The sequence below is a fragment of the Otolemur garnettii genome, unplaced genomic scaffold (assembly GCF_000181295.1).
Source record: "Otolemur garnettii isolate 467f Iridium unplaced genomic scaffold, OtoGar3 scaffold00035, whole genome shotgun sequence".
Lineage (NCBI taxonomy): Eukaryota > Metazoa > Chordata > Mammalia > Primates > Galagidae > Otolemur > Otolemur garnettii.
The window spans coordinates 13,951,508-13,967,193 of record NW_003852430.1 but is presented as its reverse complement, the minus strand read 5'-3'; the positions used below and the strand labels follow the sequence as shown (position 1 = coordinate 13,967,193).

The window sequence follows — 15,686 nt, the reverse complement described above, 5'->3', positions numbered from 1 at the left end:
CCTTCCCCCAGAGGAGGGAACTATGTCCATTCATTAATACATTCATTCGCCTTCCCCCAGAGGAGGGAACTATGTCCATTCATTAATACGTTCATTCACCTTTCCCCAGCAGACGGAACTATGTCCATTCATTAGTACGTCATTCACCTTTCCCCAGCAGACAGAACTATGTCCATTCATTAATACATTTATTCACCTTCCCCCAGTGGACGTAACTGTATCCATTCATTTCCTGGCCTCAACCCATGCACCTATATATACCGCTGGGGAGAGAAAAACGGAGAGAGCTTTTCTCTCCCAACTTGAGTTTTCTCTCTCTACCAGGAACTTTAGTGTTTTTGAGTTATTTTCTGTAAATAAATTCTGTCTTGCCACTCATCTGTGGTCTGCGGATTTATTCTTCAAATCATTGAGACCAAGAACCTGAAAGTCCAGTATCATAGTGACTATAAATTTCCCAATTACTCAAAAAAGCTGATCAGAATGGGTAAACAGAAAATTTCATCAGAAAAAAGATGGCTATGTTAACAGTTTGATGAAAGTATTTCAAATTGTATATAAAACCAGCACACTGTACCCCATGACTGCATTAATGTACACAGCTATGATTTAATAAAAAAAATAAATAAAAGAGAGAACAAATGGAAACTTTAGAAGTAAAATGTATCATATCTGAATTGGAATTTTACTAGATGAGACTAAAGGGCATATTAGACACTATAGAAGAAAGTTAATGAACTAGAAGGTAGAATAACAGAAATTATTCAATCTGAAAAACAGAAAAAACCAGTCACCTTTGAAATACACTCTTGAGAAGCTATGCAGCAACACCAGTACCTAGTCCATACTTAAAAGCAATTTTGTAACTCAAAAGCAATTTTGTAACTCTTTCTGGCCGTCAGATTTGGTGTGTGAGGCCTAACAATTAAGTCTGAGAACTCATCCTAGAAAAAGTGCTACACACCTCAGTGCTGAATATCACTAAGCACTAAGTGAGCTGAAGCAGTCCCCTTGCGAAGTTATGTACTGATGCCTACACCTAGCCCATCCTTCACAGCCCTTTTTCTAGGATGAATTTGCAAACTTGTCAGACCTCATAAGATAACAACTCTGTCAGATAAAGAGTTCAAAAATTGCTTTGAAGGATGAACTAGGTGATGGCATTGGTACATAGCTTCCCAAGGATGGCATTTCAAAGGTGACTGTAGTGATATTCAGCAGTGAGGTAGGTAATGCTTTTTCTAAGATGAGTTTCTGAACTTAAATGCCCAACTTTGTAGAATCTCCTTTATCTGGCCTTTTAGAGGTGACTGATTTTTCTTTCCTTTCCTTTTTTTTTTTTTGTAGTAAAGATTAGGTCTCACCCTGCTGCCAGGGCTAAAGTGTGGTGGCTCAATCATAGCTCATTGTGACCTTGAACTCCTGGGCTCAAGGTGATCTTCCCAAGTATAACTGACCTTTAATAAAAGACTTATAAGAAAGAGTTCTATAAAACAGAAGTATTCAATGTAAGGATGCTATTTACTACAATACAGCAAAAGTAATGAAACAGAAAACAAAACATACATGGGAGAGAATTAATAATACTGAATGTTGGTTCTTTAAAAGGACTAAAAAAATGACAAACTTCTGGTAAGACCATTCAAGAAAAATGAGTGAAGGCACAAATAACTAATATTAGGAATAAACCGGGGAAGACAATACTGACACTGCAGATATAAAAAGGATAACTGAAACATACTATCAACTATTTGATGTCAGTAAATTTAAGAGCTCATAATAAACTTAGGAAAATATAATTTAAGAAAAGATTAAAAAAGTAATATCTCCACTAATATTGTACCATTTTAATACAATCATTACAAAATAGAATCATCCATGTAGATTATATTATACATAATTCAAATATACATAATACATATTATTATATACAGGTTATCCATAAAGTTCATGGGCAATTTCAAACACAAACTTTATGGATATCCTGTATATAATACAATTATACACCGAATTATATATTTAATACAAATATACATCCAAACTGAAGGATTCAATCCACACTATTAGGTTCATAAAACTAATAGCTAATACTTCTGAAAAAACACAGTCATAAAAAACAAAGCAATGATAATGAATTATTCCATATTAAATGATTCTAAAAAGACATGAAAATTGAATATAACATGGGCCCTAAATTTGATCCTGGGAAAAGGAAAAAGCTATCGTATAGAATATTATTAAGACAGTTGGTAAAATTTAAATAGAAATCATACATTAAATATCAGAACTATATCAACATAAAATTTTCTAAAGTTGACCACTATACTTTGATTAAAAGAATGTCCTTGTTCTTAGGAAAGGTGAGCTGAAGCATTTAGTGATAAAAAGTACTGTGTCTGGGGAGGAGGGGCAAGATGGCCACCTGCAGCCAGCTTTCAACAGAGGCTCCCATCTAGATGGAAGGATAATGACCAGAAAGTACCAAATAAAGCTGAAGACTGGCAGCAGAGCTGAGAGAGAAGAGTAATAACTGCAAGACCCCTCTGCTGAGGCAAGCTGCGACTCCATGAAAGCAAATCTCAGCTGAGACTTCAACCCAGAGTCACTGATCCACTAGGATCAGACAAAGACCAGCTGAATACAAGACACAGCCACCTAACTCCATCACATCAAGCAGTCCCCAGAGCTTCAGACTGTAATACTGTATGGGTCCTTTGTAAAGCTGTAGGGGAAAAAGCTACAGTCACCAGTCCCAGATCCTTGGCAAAGGGCTTGTTAACTGGTTAACCACAACTCCAGGAGCCCCCAGTCAAATTTTACCTTACCTGCCCATCTAGCCAAACTGCAAAAAATAATCATGGGGTGGAATTAGCAGAAAAAATCTGGCAACATGAATATCAGAGTAGATCAACTCCACCAAGAAATGACAAAAAAGACGCACCAGATGATCCCATTCATAAACAAATGGCTGAGATGTCAGAAATCAAGTTCACGATTTGAATGGTAAATAAGATCAACAGAATGGAGGTAAAGATGGAATTAGAATTTCAAGGAGTAATTCAAAAGTTGTCTCAAGAATTCAATGAATTCAAAGACAAAATTACTGAAGATTTTGACACACTGAGGCAAGAACTTGCAGCCATCAAAGATCTGAGAAATACAGAAGAATCCCTTAAACAGAATGGAGCAGGCAGAAGAAAGGATCTCTGACATTGAAGACAAAGCTTTTGGATGCTCCCAAATGCTCAAAGAGGAAGAGAAGTGGAGAGCAAAAACAGACCATTCCCTGAGAGAATTGTCTGGGATCATGCCAAAAGAGCAAACATTCACCTTATAGGAATCCCTGAAGAAGAAGAGATTGCTTCAAAAGGCCCCGATGCTCTACTCCAAATGATAACAGAGGAGAACTTCTCAAACATGGCAAGAGATTCTGAAATCCAGATAGTAGACACTTTCAGAACCCTAGCACTACTCAGTTCAAATAAAACATCTCCTAGACACATTATAATTAATTTCGCCAAAGTTAATATGAAGAAGAAAATTCTGCAAGCAGCCAGACGTAAGAAAACCATAACCTACAAGGGGAAGAATATTAGAATGACTACAGATCTCTCTGCTGAAACTTTTCAAGCTAGAAGAGGATGGTCGTTGACCTTTACCCTCCTAAAACAAAATAACTTTCAAACCAGGATCCTGTATCCAGCTAAACTGAGTTTCATTTATGATGGAGAAATTAAATACTTTAATGACATTCACATGTTGAAGACATTTGCCATAACTAAACCAGCTCTCCAGGATATTCTCAGACCCATCCCCCACAATGATAAGCACAATGCTCTACCACCCAAGTAAACTCACTCAGAAACTTTTGAGCAAACTCCAACTTTCACAGTGGCAAAGGATTAAAAATGTCCACTGGACTTTTGAAAAACTCGATACCCAAAATTCTACCAGGCTTATCAATACTCTCAATTAATGTGAACGGTATAAACTGCCCTCTAAAGAGGCACAGGTTGGCTGACTGGATACAAAAACTCAGGCCAGATATCTGCTGCATTTAAGAATCTCATCTTACCTTAAAAGATAAATATAGACTCAGGGTGAAGGGATGTTCTTCTAAATTTCAGGCAAACATAAAGCAGAAAAAAGCAGATGTTGCAGTTTTATTCGCAGATACAATAGGCTTAAACCAACAAAAGTAAGGAAAGATAAGGATGGTCACTTCATATTTGTTAAGGGCAACACTCAACATGATGAGATTTCAATTAACATTTATGCACCCAACCAGAATGCACCTCATTTTATAAGAGACACTCAGACGTGAGCAACTTGATTTTCTCTAGTACCATAAAAGTCGAAGATTTTAACACCCCTGTGGCAGTGTTGGATAGATCCTCCAATAAGAAACGAAGCAAAGAAATTTTAGAGTTAAATTTAACCATTCAACATTTGGATTTAAGAGATAGCTACAGAACATTTCATCCTAACAAAATTGAATACACATTTTTCTCATTAGCCCATGGAACATCCTCCAAAATTGATCACAACTTAGGTCACGAGTCTAACCTCAGCAAATTTAAAAGAATAAACATTATTCCATCTTCTTCCAACATCAGGGAAGAAAAGTTGAACTCAGTAACAGGAATTTCCATACCCATACAAAATAATGGAAACTAAATAACTTTATGCTGAATGTTAGATAGCTGGGTCATAGATGAGGTTAAGAAGGAAATTATCAAATTTTTGGAACAAAACGAACTACCAGAACCTCTGGGATACCGCAAAGGCAGCGCTAAGAGGGAAATTTATAGCAAGCCTTCCTCAAAAGTACAGAAAGAGAGAGTCAATAACTTAATAGGACATGTCAAGCAACTGGAAAAGGAACAACATTTCAACCCTAAATCCAGCAGAAGAAAAATAAATAAAATTAGAGCAGAATTAATTGAAATTGAAAACAAAAAGATTATACAACAATAATACATCAAAAAATTGGTTTTTTGAAAAGGTCAATAAAATAGATAAACCTTTGGCTAAGCTAACCAGAAATAAAAGAGTAAAATCCCTAATGTCATCAATCAGAAACGATAAAGGCCAAATAATGACAGACTCCTCAGAAATTCAAAAAATCCTTAATGAATATTACAAGAAACTCTATTCCCAGAAATATGACAATCTGAAGGAAGTAGACCAACACTTGGAAACAGTCACCTTCCTAGACGTAGCCAGAATGAAGTGGAAATATTGAACAAGCCTTATCAAGTTCTGAAATAGCATCAACTATAAGAAATCTCCCCAAAAAGAAAGGCCTGGGACCAGATGGCTTCACATCAGAATTCTACCAAATCTTTAAAGAGGAACTAGTACCTATATTACTTAACTTTTCCAAAACATAGAAAAAGAAGAAATACTTCCCAACACAACTTATGAAGTGAATATCACTCTGATCCCCAAACCAGGAAAAGACCCAACAAGAAAAGAAAATTATAGACCAATATCCGTAATGAATACTGATGCAAAAATATTTAATAAGATCCTAGCAAACAGAATCCAGCAACACATTAAACAAATTATACATCATGACCAGGTGGGTTTCATCCCAGGGTCCCAAGGATGGTTCAATATATGTTAAATCTATAAATATAATAATCACATAAGCAAAATAAAAAACAAGAACCATATGATTCTCTTAATTGATGCAGAAAAAGCTTTTGATAATATCCAGCATCCTTTCTTGATCAGAATGCTTAAGAAAATAGGTATAGAAGGAACATTTTAAACTAAAAGAGGCCATCTACAGCAAACCCACAGCCAGTATCGTACTGAATGGGTTAAAATTGAAATCATTTCCACTCAGATCAGGAACCAGGCAAGGATGCCCACTGTCTCCACTGCTTTTTAACACTGTAATGGAAGTCTTAGCCATTGCAATCAGGCAAGAGAAGGCAATCAAGGGTATCCAAATAGGATCAGAGGAGATCAAACTTTCACTCTTTGTGGATGATATGATTGTATATCTGGAAAACCCCAGGGACTCAACTACAAAATTCCTATAAGTGATCAAGGAACACAGCAGCACCTCAGGATACAAAATCAATCAATACTCACAAATCTGTACCCTTTAAATATGCTAACAGTCAAGGTGGAAAAATAATCAAGGACTCTATAATTCCTTTACAATAGTGCCAAAGATGATGAAATATATGGGAGTATACCTAACAAAGGACATGAAAGATCTCTATAAAGAGAACTATGAAACTCTAAGAAAAGATATAGCTAAAGATGTTAATAAATGGAAAAATATACCATGCTCATGGCTGGGAAGAATCAACATTGTTAAAATGTCTATACTACCCAAAGCAATATACAGATTTAATGCAATCCCTATTAAAGCACCTTTGTCAAACTTTAAAGATCTGGAAAAATTAGTCCTTCGTTTTATATGGAAAACAGAAAAAACAAAGAATAGCCAAGACATTACTCAGAAATAAAAACAAATCAGGAAGAATCACGCTTCCAGACTTCAAACTATGCTATAAATTGATAGTGATCAAAACAGCATGGTACTGGCACAAAAATAGAGAGGTAGATGTATGGAACAGAATTGAAAACCAAGAGATGAACCAGACACTTATTGTCATTTCATCTTTGAGAAGCCTATCAAAAATATAAATTTGGGGAAAGATTCCCTATTTAACAAATGGCTGGCGACCCGTAGAAGACTGAAACTGGACCCACACCTTTCACCTCTAACAAAAATTGACTCTCACTGGTTAAAGGACTTAAACTTAAGACATCAATCTATAAAAATTCTTGGAGAGGGTGCAGGGGAAACACTTAAAAAAATTGGCCTGGGAGAATAATTTATGAGGAGGACTCCCCTGGGCAATTGAAGCAACATCAAAAATACATTACTGGGATCTGATCAAACTAAAAAAGATTCTGTACTGCCAAGAACACAGTAAGTTAAGCAAGTAGACAGTCCTCAGAATGGGAGAGGATTTTTGCAGGTTATATTTCTGACAAAGGTCTAATAACCAGAATCCGTAGAGAACTCAAATTTATTAATAAGAAAAGAACAAGTGATCCCATTTCATTGTGGGCAAGAGACAAAAACAGAAGCGTCTCTGAAGAAGACAGGCGCACCGTCTACAGACACATGAAAAAATGCTCATCATCTTTAATCATCAGAGAAGTGCAAACCAAAACCACTTTGAGATACCATCTAACTCCAGTAAGAGTAGCCCACATCACAAAGTCCTAAAACTACAGATGTTGGTGTGGATGTGGAGAAAGGGAACACTTCTGCACTGCTGGTGGGAATGCAAGCTAGTACGTTCCTTTTGAAAAGAAATTTGGAGAACACTCAGGGATCTAAATGTAGACCTGCTGTTTGATCCTGCAATTCCTCTACTAGGTATATATCCAAAAGACCAAAAAATCACTTGGCAACAAAGATATTTGCACCAGATTGTTCATTGCAGCTCAATTCATATTTGCCAAGTCATGGAAGAAGCCCAAGTGCCCATCGACCTATGAATGAATTAATAAATTATGGTATATGTGCACCATGGAATACTATGCAGCATTAAAAAAAGATGGTGACTTTACCTCTTTTATGTTTACATAGATGGTGCTGGAAAATATTCTTCTTAGTAAAGTATCTCAGGAATAGAAAAAAAAATATCCAATGTACTCAGTACTACTATGAAACCAATTTATAATTACTCACACTTTCATATGAAAGATGAATCACAACTAACTATAGCCCAGGATGAAGGAGTGAAGGGGTGGAGGATGAGAAGGGAGGGGGGTGGTTTAATAGAGGGAGGATTAATGGTAGGACCCCACCTATGGAGCATATTGCAAAGGTGTAAGTCAAATCTATCAAGTATAGAACACTAATGTCTTTAACACTGTAATTAAGCAAATGAGGTGGAAGCTATGTTAATTAGTAGGATGTAAGCACTCTAATTTGTACAAATAATCAACACACTGAATCCCACAAAGCAGTTTGGTTTATAGTAGCTACAAGTTGGAAGTAACCTAAATACCCATCAACCGCAGAATAGATACATTCATATGGTGGGTACATTCATTTGGAGTACATCACAGTAATGAAAATGAATGATTTACAGCTGCCAAAAGCATGGGTTAGTATCTAAGTCTTGAGTGAAAAAAGCAAGGTATACAAGAACACACACTGTACAATCTCATTATGTAGAACTGAATAATAGGTGGAAATAACCTGTATTACTTAGTGTACACACACAGGTGGTAAAACTAAAAGAAAAGGAACTCATCATCATAAACACAGGATAGTGATTACTTCAAAGTATCAAAAAGGGGAGAGTAATTGAAAAAACACAGAGGACACCTATACTGTTGACGGCATTCCGTTTCTTGATATAAATAAACAAAAGGGAGTATTCTTATTTAGTCTTTGATAAGACATGCATGTTTTTGTACGTACACTTTTCTCATTTTGATTATATGTTATGTTTTATTATTAAGAAAAGAAAAACAGGCCTCTTTGCCTACTTGCCCTGACAAAGGAGGCCCGTTCACTATCAATAGCAAATGTATCCTGCTTTGTACTCTATAAGCCTATCTTTCTCTTTCTCAAATTTTGTTTCATGCTTTCCTAAAAAAAAAAAAAAAAGAAAGAAAGAAAGAAAGAAAAAGAAAACAAAAACATAAAAAGAAAAAAAAGAAAATAAATGTTATGTGTGGAGGAACTGTTAGCAGGTCAAGGAAAATTAGGGTGCATGTAGAGTATACATATGAGGAAATGAGTCTGGAAAGATGATCAAGTAACCTCTCAGTCTCTTGAGATGCTACACAATAATGTATGCAAATTTGGGGAAGATGTCCATTCTCGGTCTACAGCAAACACACACGTCTAGACTACTCCCTCCACCCCATCAAGAGTTCCCAACTCTTGTCCCTAATGCAGGCTTACTATAATTCCCATTCTTGGGTTCCAGAGGCTATCTTGTATCATATATGTTCCTATTTGATTTACTTTTAGATGGTTTTTCTTACTAGCAAGGATTGTGACTAAGAGAGGTCATGTGCTTAAATGTTACTGTTCCATTATTTTGTATTAATCAATTTTTAGAGATGGGGGGTCTAACTTTGTCACCTAATGTAGAGTGCAGTGGCAAGATCCTAGCGCCCACAGTCCCCATCTCCTGGGCTCAAGCAATCCTCTCACCTCAGCCTTTCGAGTTCTAGGATTACAGGCATGAGCCAATGGGCCCAACTTGCTCTATTATTAATTTAGAAGTCAAACAGTAACACACTGATAAATACTTCTTTTCTGATTTATCAACATATTAGGTACAAATCAGGCTTTTTAATCCTAAGAAATTTCTAAAGGTAACTAATATTCCTTAAAATGTTCTAAGGTCACTTTTCTTTAACTCACCCTCAAAGTATGATGCTCCTGTGCTAAGAGTATTCGTAGTTCTTCATGTAGTGTCATAACTTCCAGAAACTGTCCCCACAGAGCCATCAGAAGTGAGCAAAGTTGTGCAAGATTCATATTTATAAGTTCTGCCAGTTCATCAGGATTTTCTATTTTCTGAAATGATAAGAAGAAAAACTCACTGCTTCCTGAGACTTACTATAACACACCAAAATACAATGTTATTGAGACTACTAATACAAAGACCAATTTGTAGTTTATAAAAGGTATGTGTGTGTGCACATGTGTGTATATAGAGAAAAAGATCAACTGACCAAAGGTCAGAACTGATAGTTACTGCAGCAATTTTCAGCAACTTAATCAGTATTTCAATATCTGAGATACGTTGCTGAAATAATGTTAATTATTATTTAAATCATGATGATCAACTTCTAACACCAAAATACTGGGAATTTTAAACAGAATGTAAAAATCATGATAAAAGTTATTATAAATATTTTTGAAAGATAATAAATTCTCAAAGTGAGTTTTCCCCCCTCAATCAGCTAAGTGCAGTATTTAAATTATCTGTAACTCTTCAGAAGAAAACGGAGATGCTTTCTAGAGTTCTCTTTTCCCCTCACTCTTAGGGTCTTAGGCGCTATGCCACTTGTGGGTGCTCCTTTTACAGAGTTGTCAAACATTTCTTTCTTTTTCTTCGAAGAATTCATTCATCCATTACTTCCTGAGTACATTTTAAATGCTAGGCTCTACAGCAAACACAAAGATTAATATGAGAATCTCACAGTCCAGTGAGAAGAGAAAAGCAGGCAAACAGCCTATTATAAAATAGTTTCATTAGTGCTCTAATAGTGGTATTAAATTATTTCACTTATTTAAATATTCATTTAAACTAATCATAAAAGTTAAAAGTACTAAATTATACCATGACATGTAGAATCTTCTAAAATGCAACTGTTTTTCTTAAATTGACAAAATAAGATTTTTTAAATGAAGAATAATGAAAGACTATCAATGAGAATGACTGCTTCCCTTTGGGGCAAACATTTTTATTATGAGAACATGATTTTGTTTTTAATTCATTGAGGCCTCAGTTTTCAGGCAGATAAAATTTCACTTCAAAAATTTGTCTTTCAAATAATAGTAATGCTAGCAAATCTACCTTGAATTATAGGTGTTGATACTGAACGCCACTTCCATGGTTTCAATTACCATCTACACACCACCAACAACCACTAAATCTCTATCTTAAGAAGACATTGTTCTCCTGAGCTCCTGGTCCATTACTTACAGTTACATCTTTGCCTTCCCTTTCTTTTTTTTTTTTTTTTTTTAAGACAGAGCCTCAAGCTATCCCCCTGGGTAAAGTGCCATGGCATCACGCTCACAGCAACCTCCAACTCCTGGGCTCAAGCGAGTCTCCTGCCTCAGCCTCCCAAGTAGCTGGGACCACAGGCGCCCGCCACAACACCTGGCCATTTTTTGGTTGCAGCCATCATTGTTGTTTGGTGGGCCTGGGCTGGGGATTCGAACCCGACACCTTAGGTGTATGTGGCTGGCGTCTTAGCCGCTTGAGCCACAGGCGCCGAGCCTGCCTTCCCTTTCTTAAAAATGTATCTTATTATTTAAAAACGATTTAATATGTTAAATGTTTAAATATACATATATACAAAGGGTGCCAAAATAATGCATATACATTTTAAGAGATTTTATTGTAAGTAAAATTTATCATTGCCCAAAAGTATAAGAACTGCAGGTAAAATAGATGTGTGTGGCCTAAGTATACTTGACCAGTCACAGCACCTTCAATTCAACCTCAAAAAGCAATACATGGACAGTGGTTCTTAAAATGTGTGCACATTTTTGGCACCTACTCTATATATCCACAAATCCATATATCACATGTTACTACTACTCAATTTCCCACATAGAAATCAAGCTTACACTTATCTATCCTAACTCACAAAACAAAAATTAGCAAAATTAGTAAGAAAGAAAGAGATTATGATCATGTCCTATTCACTTCTGAGACACTAGTAACTGGTACACAGTAGTAAATCAATATTTATGGAATAAATAGATGAATGAATGAGGAATTACAGGCTTTCAGCTAAGAAAAAAGGCTCCCAGAATTTATGAAAAACGTGCAAATTCCAGGATTCTGGAATAGAAGCTAACGCAGTCAATATATAATGAATGAGGATTCATCAACACATGATGAATCTACAGATGTGTTTTGCCAGATGAAAACTTTTTATAAATATATTAGAAATGAAGCTAACCAAGTATTGTTTATGTCTCTTGTAAGAACATACAGATTAAAATATATGCTAAAAAGCTAAAACCTGCTTAGCTAAAACTGTCCCAAGGATGGTTTTAACAGGGTCTATAAAGGAACTGGGTAAGAATTTGAGGATAATTATATAACATTTTGTAAGGGAAGGAAAACTGTATCTAGCATAGTCTATATGCAAGCATAAATAAATATCTTGCCCTTATGGGCTGAATAAAGTATCCAATTATTTTTCTTTCTTTCCTGACAGTAATGCTATTTTGATAACCAGTAATTATTAATTTCATTTCTTAGGAATGATGACACCAAAGTCCTGAGACAAGACTTTAGTATTTTCATTATTGGAAGAGCATCCTTTCAACTATAACTAACTTACTCCTCTAGTTTTCATAAACCTCTTATAATCAATCTCAAAATAAATAATAATAAAATTCTTTTTTACAGTAAAAAAGGAAATTAGAATTAAGTTTGACAAAATCTTTTATATGCATAAATGTAGGAATCTGCATATTTTTCAAGCCACATTCATTATCTTGTCTTATAGAGATATACATTTTTTTCCTAACATTCACTCATCTTGTCTGATTATAAAATATTGCTTACTTTAATAGATTTAGATAACAGGAGAAACCAAAAAAAAAAAAGAAAACTAAAAACTATAACATGGACTTTAGCTTCCAAATGCAAACAATGTAACCTAATCATGTGTACCCTCATATTAATCTGAAATTTTTAAAAAGTTTTAAAAATTAAAGATCCCCAGGCGGCACCTGTGGCTCAAAGGAAGTAGGGCACCGGCCCCACATGCTGGAGGTGCCAGATTCAAACCCAGCCCTGGCCAAAAACCGCAAAAAAAAAAAAAAAATTAAAACCCCCCCCCCCAAAAAAGTTAATTTTAGTGTATAGCCTCCAATTTTTTTCAGTGAAATATATAGCATAAAACAAAATCATATATAATTTTATACCATTCTCACTGAATAATATACAGGCATATTCTTACATTAAACATTTGTTGTATCATTTTTAAGGTTGTATTAGATTATAAAGATCCCATAATTTGTTAAACCATTCTACAGTTGGGTATTTATTTAGGTTAACATTTTTACAATGTTAAAAACCATTGTATGGAGTGGTGCCTATGGCTCAAAGGAGTAGGGTACCCGGCCCATATACTGGAGCTGGTGGGTTTAAAACTCAGCCCTGGCCAAAAAAAAAACTGCGAAAAAAAAAAATTATTGTATGAATCTTTGATTACATCTTTGGTATAAGTCTGAGACAAAATATTCTTTTTGGCTTTGGACACATACTGCACCAAATCAATCTCTAGAAAAGATCTCTAAGGTATAATAATCTGTATGTACCTCACTGTATCTCCAGAAGCACAATGCTATTCAAAAAAAAATCACAGCCAATATCATAGGTTAAAAATGGCATATTATTAAAAATTTTGTTTCTCTAATAATTAATGAGATCATATTTTTCAGATAGTAGCCTTTTTTGTAATTATCTATACAATGCTAACATGCAAAATGGTAATTATTTTCCTAGTGATTTGTAAAAGCTCTTTAAATACTGTCATTATCTGTTCTATTGCCAAAATTTACCCTGTTCTTAATTTTAAATTTTGTTATGTCCATTTACATACTGAAATTTAAATGTGCATCTTAAAATTTATTAGTAATATGTAAATACATATGTATTATTTCCAAAAATTTAATATAGATGCATATATGGTAAAGAATAAAAACTCCCTTTACAATCCTCATCCTTCATGCCACCTTTTCCTGCATTAACGTTAACTGCTTATAATATATATACTTTCACATATTTTATATGTAAATACATAAGCATAATCAAATGCCTAGCTTTTTAGTTTTTATTACATACACGTACTATATGAAATCAGATTATTCATATTTTTCATTTATATTTTCAGTTAATATATCTTAAAGAGTTTTTGAGAATGAAAACAGTACCCACTGTCACAGATCAATAAATATTTCTTGAATTTACCATGACAACCAGGGAGTTTATAGTAACTAATGACACAATTCTTCATGCTTGTGAAGCTGTATGAATACCTTTGTAGAATAGATTATTAAATAAAAACTGTTGTGTAAGGGTTAATGTGTATTTAAGAAACGTTTTAAATAGAATACTGTACCATTTATAAACATCAATCTTTAGTTATTAAACATATTAGGGACTATTTTAGTGCTATTTAGTTCTAGTGACTTATCTTTCTAAAGTCCTACTTTATTTCCATTGTTATTTTATACATTATTTAGTATCTAGTTGGGCAAGTCCTCCAAGTTTTTCAAAGTTGCCTTTACATTTCTTCAAATGATTTGGGAAGTCCTCTAAGTTTTTCTTAGCTGCCTAATCATTCTTCAAATGATTTTTAAAGTAAGTTTAAAGTTCCCAGTGGAATTTTGATTTAGACTCATTAAAATGATTAACTTGACAAAATGTGTTATCTCTCTTTATAGGAGTATCATGTTTACTTATTCAATTTTTCTTCAATTGCTCAGAGAAACACTATAGTTTTTCATATTAATCACACACATCTTAAGATTTTTAAGCGTTTAATATTCTTTCAAGCAACTACTACAAGAATATGAGTGACTTTTTTAAAAGAAAATACTTATTTTATTTGAATTGCAGGAAAAGCCAGTAAGATAGTATAAAAAATTACTTACAGTGTATCTGGCATATGTTTAATTTTCTGAGAAGGTAAATACTTTTTCAGTCTAGTCTGTGTTCTAATTTATATATAAAAATATATTCCAAACCAAATACATGTTTTCACTTGATTCATCCTTCTGATTTCTTCCATTAATATAGCTGACTAATACACAGCAAACTTAAAATAGTTAGAACATTTAATGTCTTGGCAAAAATAAAAAAAAAGACAAGAAAAAGAAAAATATATATTTGATTTAATTGCAAGAATGAACTAAAAAAGCCGAGACACAAATTGACCTTTGAACAAATCTTGAATTGATCTTTGAAACAAACTTTCATTTTTAAACAGTATCATTTTATAAAACTACACAAGTCTAAGTGATGTTTAAAAAATTCATCCAGAAATTCTTTGGATGAACTAATAGAAGAAAATATACATTTTTGACCAGTTAATTATCTTTACTACTTCATTAATATGCAGAATAGAATAATTTTTTAGAACATAAATTAGCTTGATGATGAAGCCAAACGTATTTTGATCAACTAAGTTGTAGTTCTACTGTGATTAACCATCTGATCTTTACAATTTAGGAAATATGATTAATTAATTTGCGTTTTCATAAACCAAATATTTAGAATAGGAAACAGACACAACTCAAATAACTCGATAATGTGAATTTTAAAACTCCAAATACCTTAACTTCTTCACATAGTTCAGTAAGTCGAGCTTCTACATCCATTTCCTCTGGAAGGAGTAAAAAGTAATTAGAGGAAATATTTCACTGTTAGATCTGAAAACTATTTGTGAAATTATATAACTAAATTATATTCCCTTAAAAAAATCAGAAGATTGAGAAATATTTTTGGATTATATTCAATGAATTAAGTTACAGCATAATATATTTTCATAAATATATTAATAGGTTTAATTAATAGTTTAACATGATTATTAAACTCTATCTTCTTATTATTAAACAGTATGTTTCAATCCTCACAAGAGTTAACACTGTCAAGGAAAAATCAACTATATACGTAATTTGTACAACTATGTCACACAAAAGAAAAAAAATGTATAATTAGGTTATGCTGTATTTCATATTTTGTAATTTCTCATAAAATTTAATATTTGTGTCACATGTGCATATGGCTTGCCTTTTACAAAGTTATTACTAAAAACTCCAGTGAGATTAATTTTTATAACTGAAACACACTTAAAACATACCTAGAACATATACTATTCATGACAAAATCCTTTTCAATAAAATGTTAGTTCCTAATTTA

At 33.8% G+C, this 15,686-nt stretch overlaps 1 protein-coding gene across 2 annotated transcripts in view; it reads right to left on the bottom strand.

Moving 5' to 3' along the window:
- The window catches only part of FAM135A (family with sequence similarity 135 member A), an 89,875-nt gene that overhangs the window by 27,933 nt on the left and 46,256 nt on the right, over positions 1–15,686 (bottom strand). For both annotated transcript variants that reach the window (XM_023513150.1, XM_023513149.1), the window contains 2 exons: positions 15,101–15,150; positions 9,428–9,583 (listed from right to left, as the gene is read on the bottom strand). In XM_023513150.1, coding sequence (XP_023368918.1) covers positions 9,428–9,583; positions 15,101–15,150 — 206 coding nt within the window. The remainder of the gene's footprint in view (positions 1–9,427; positions 9,584–15,100; positions 15,151–15,686) is intronic.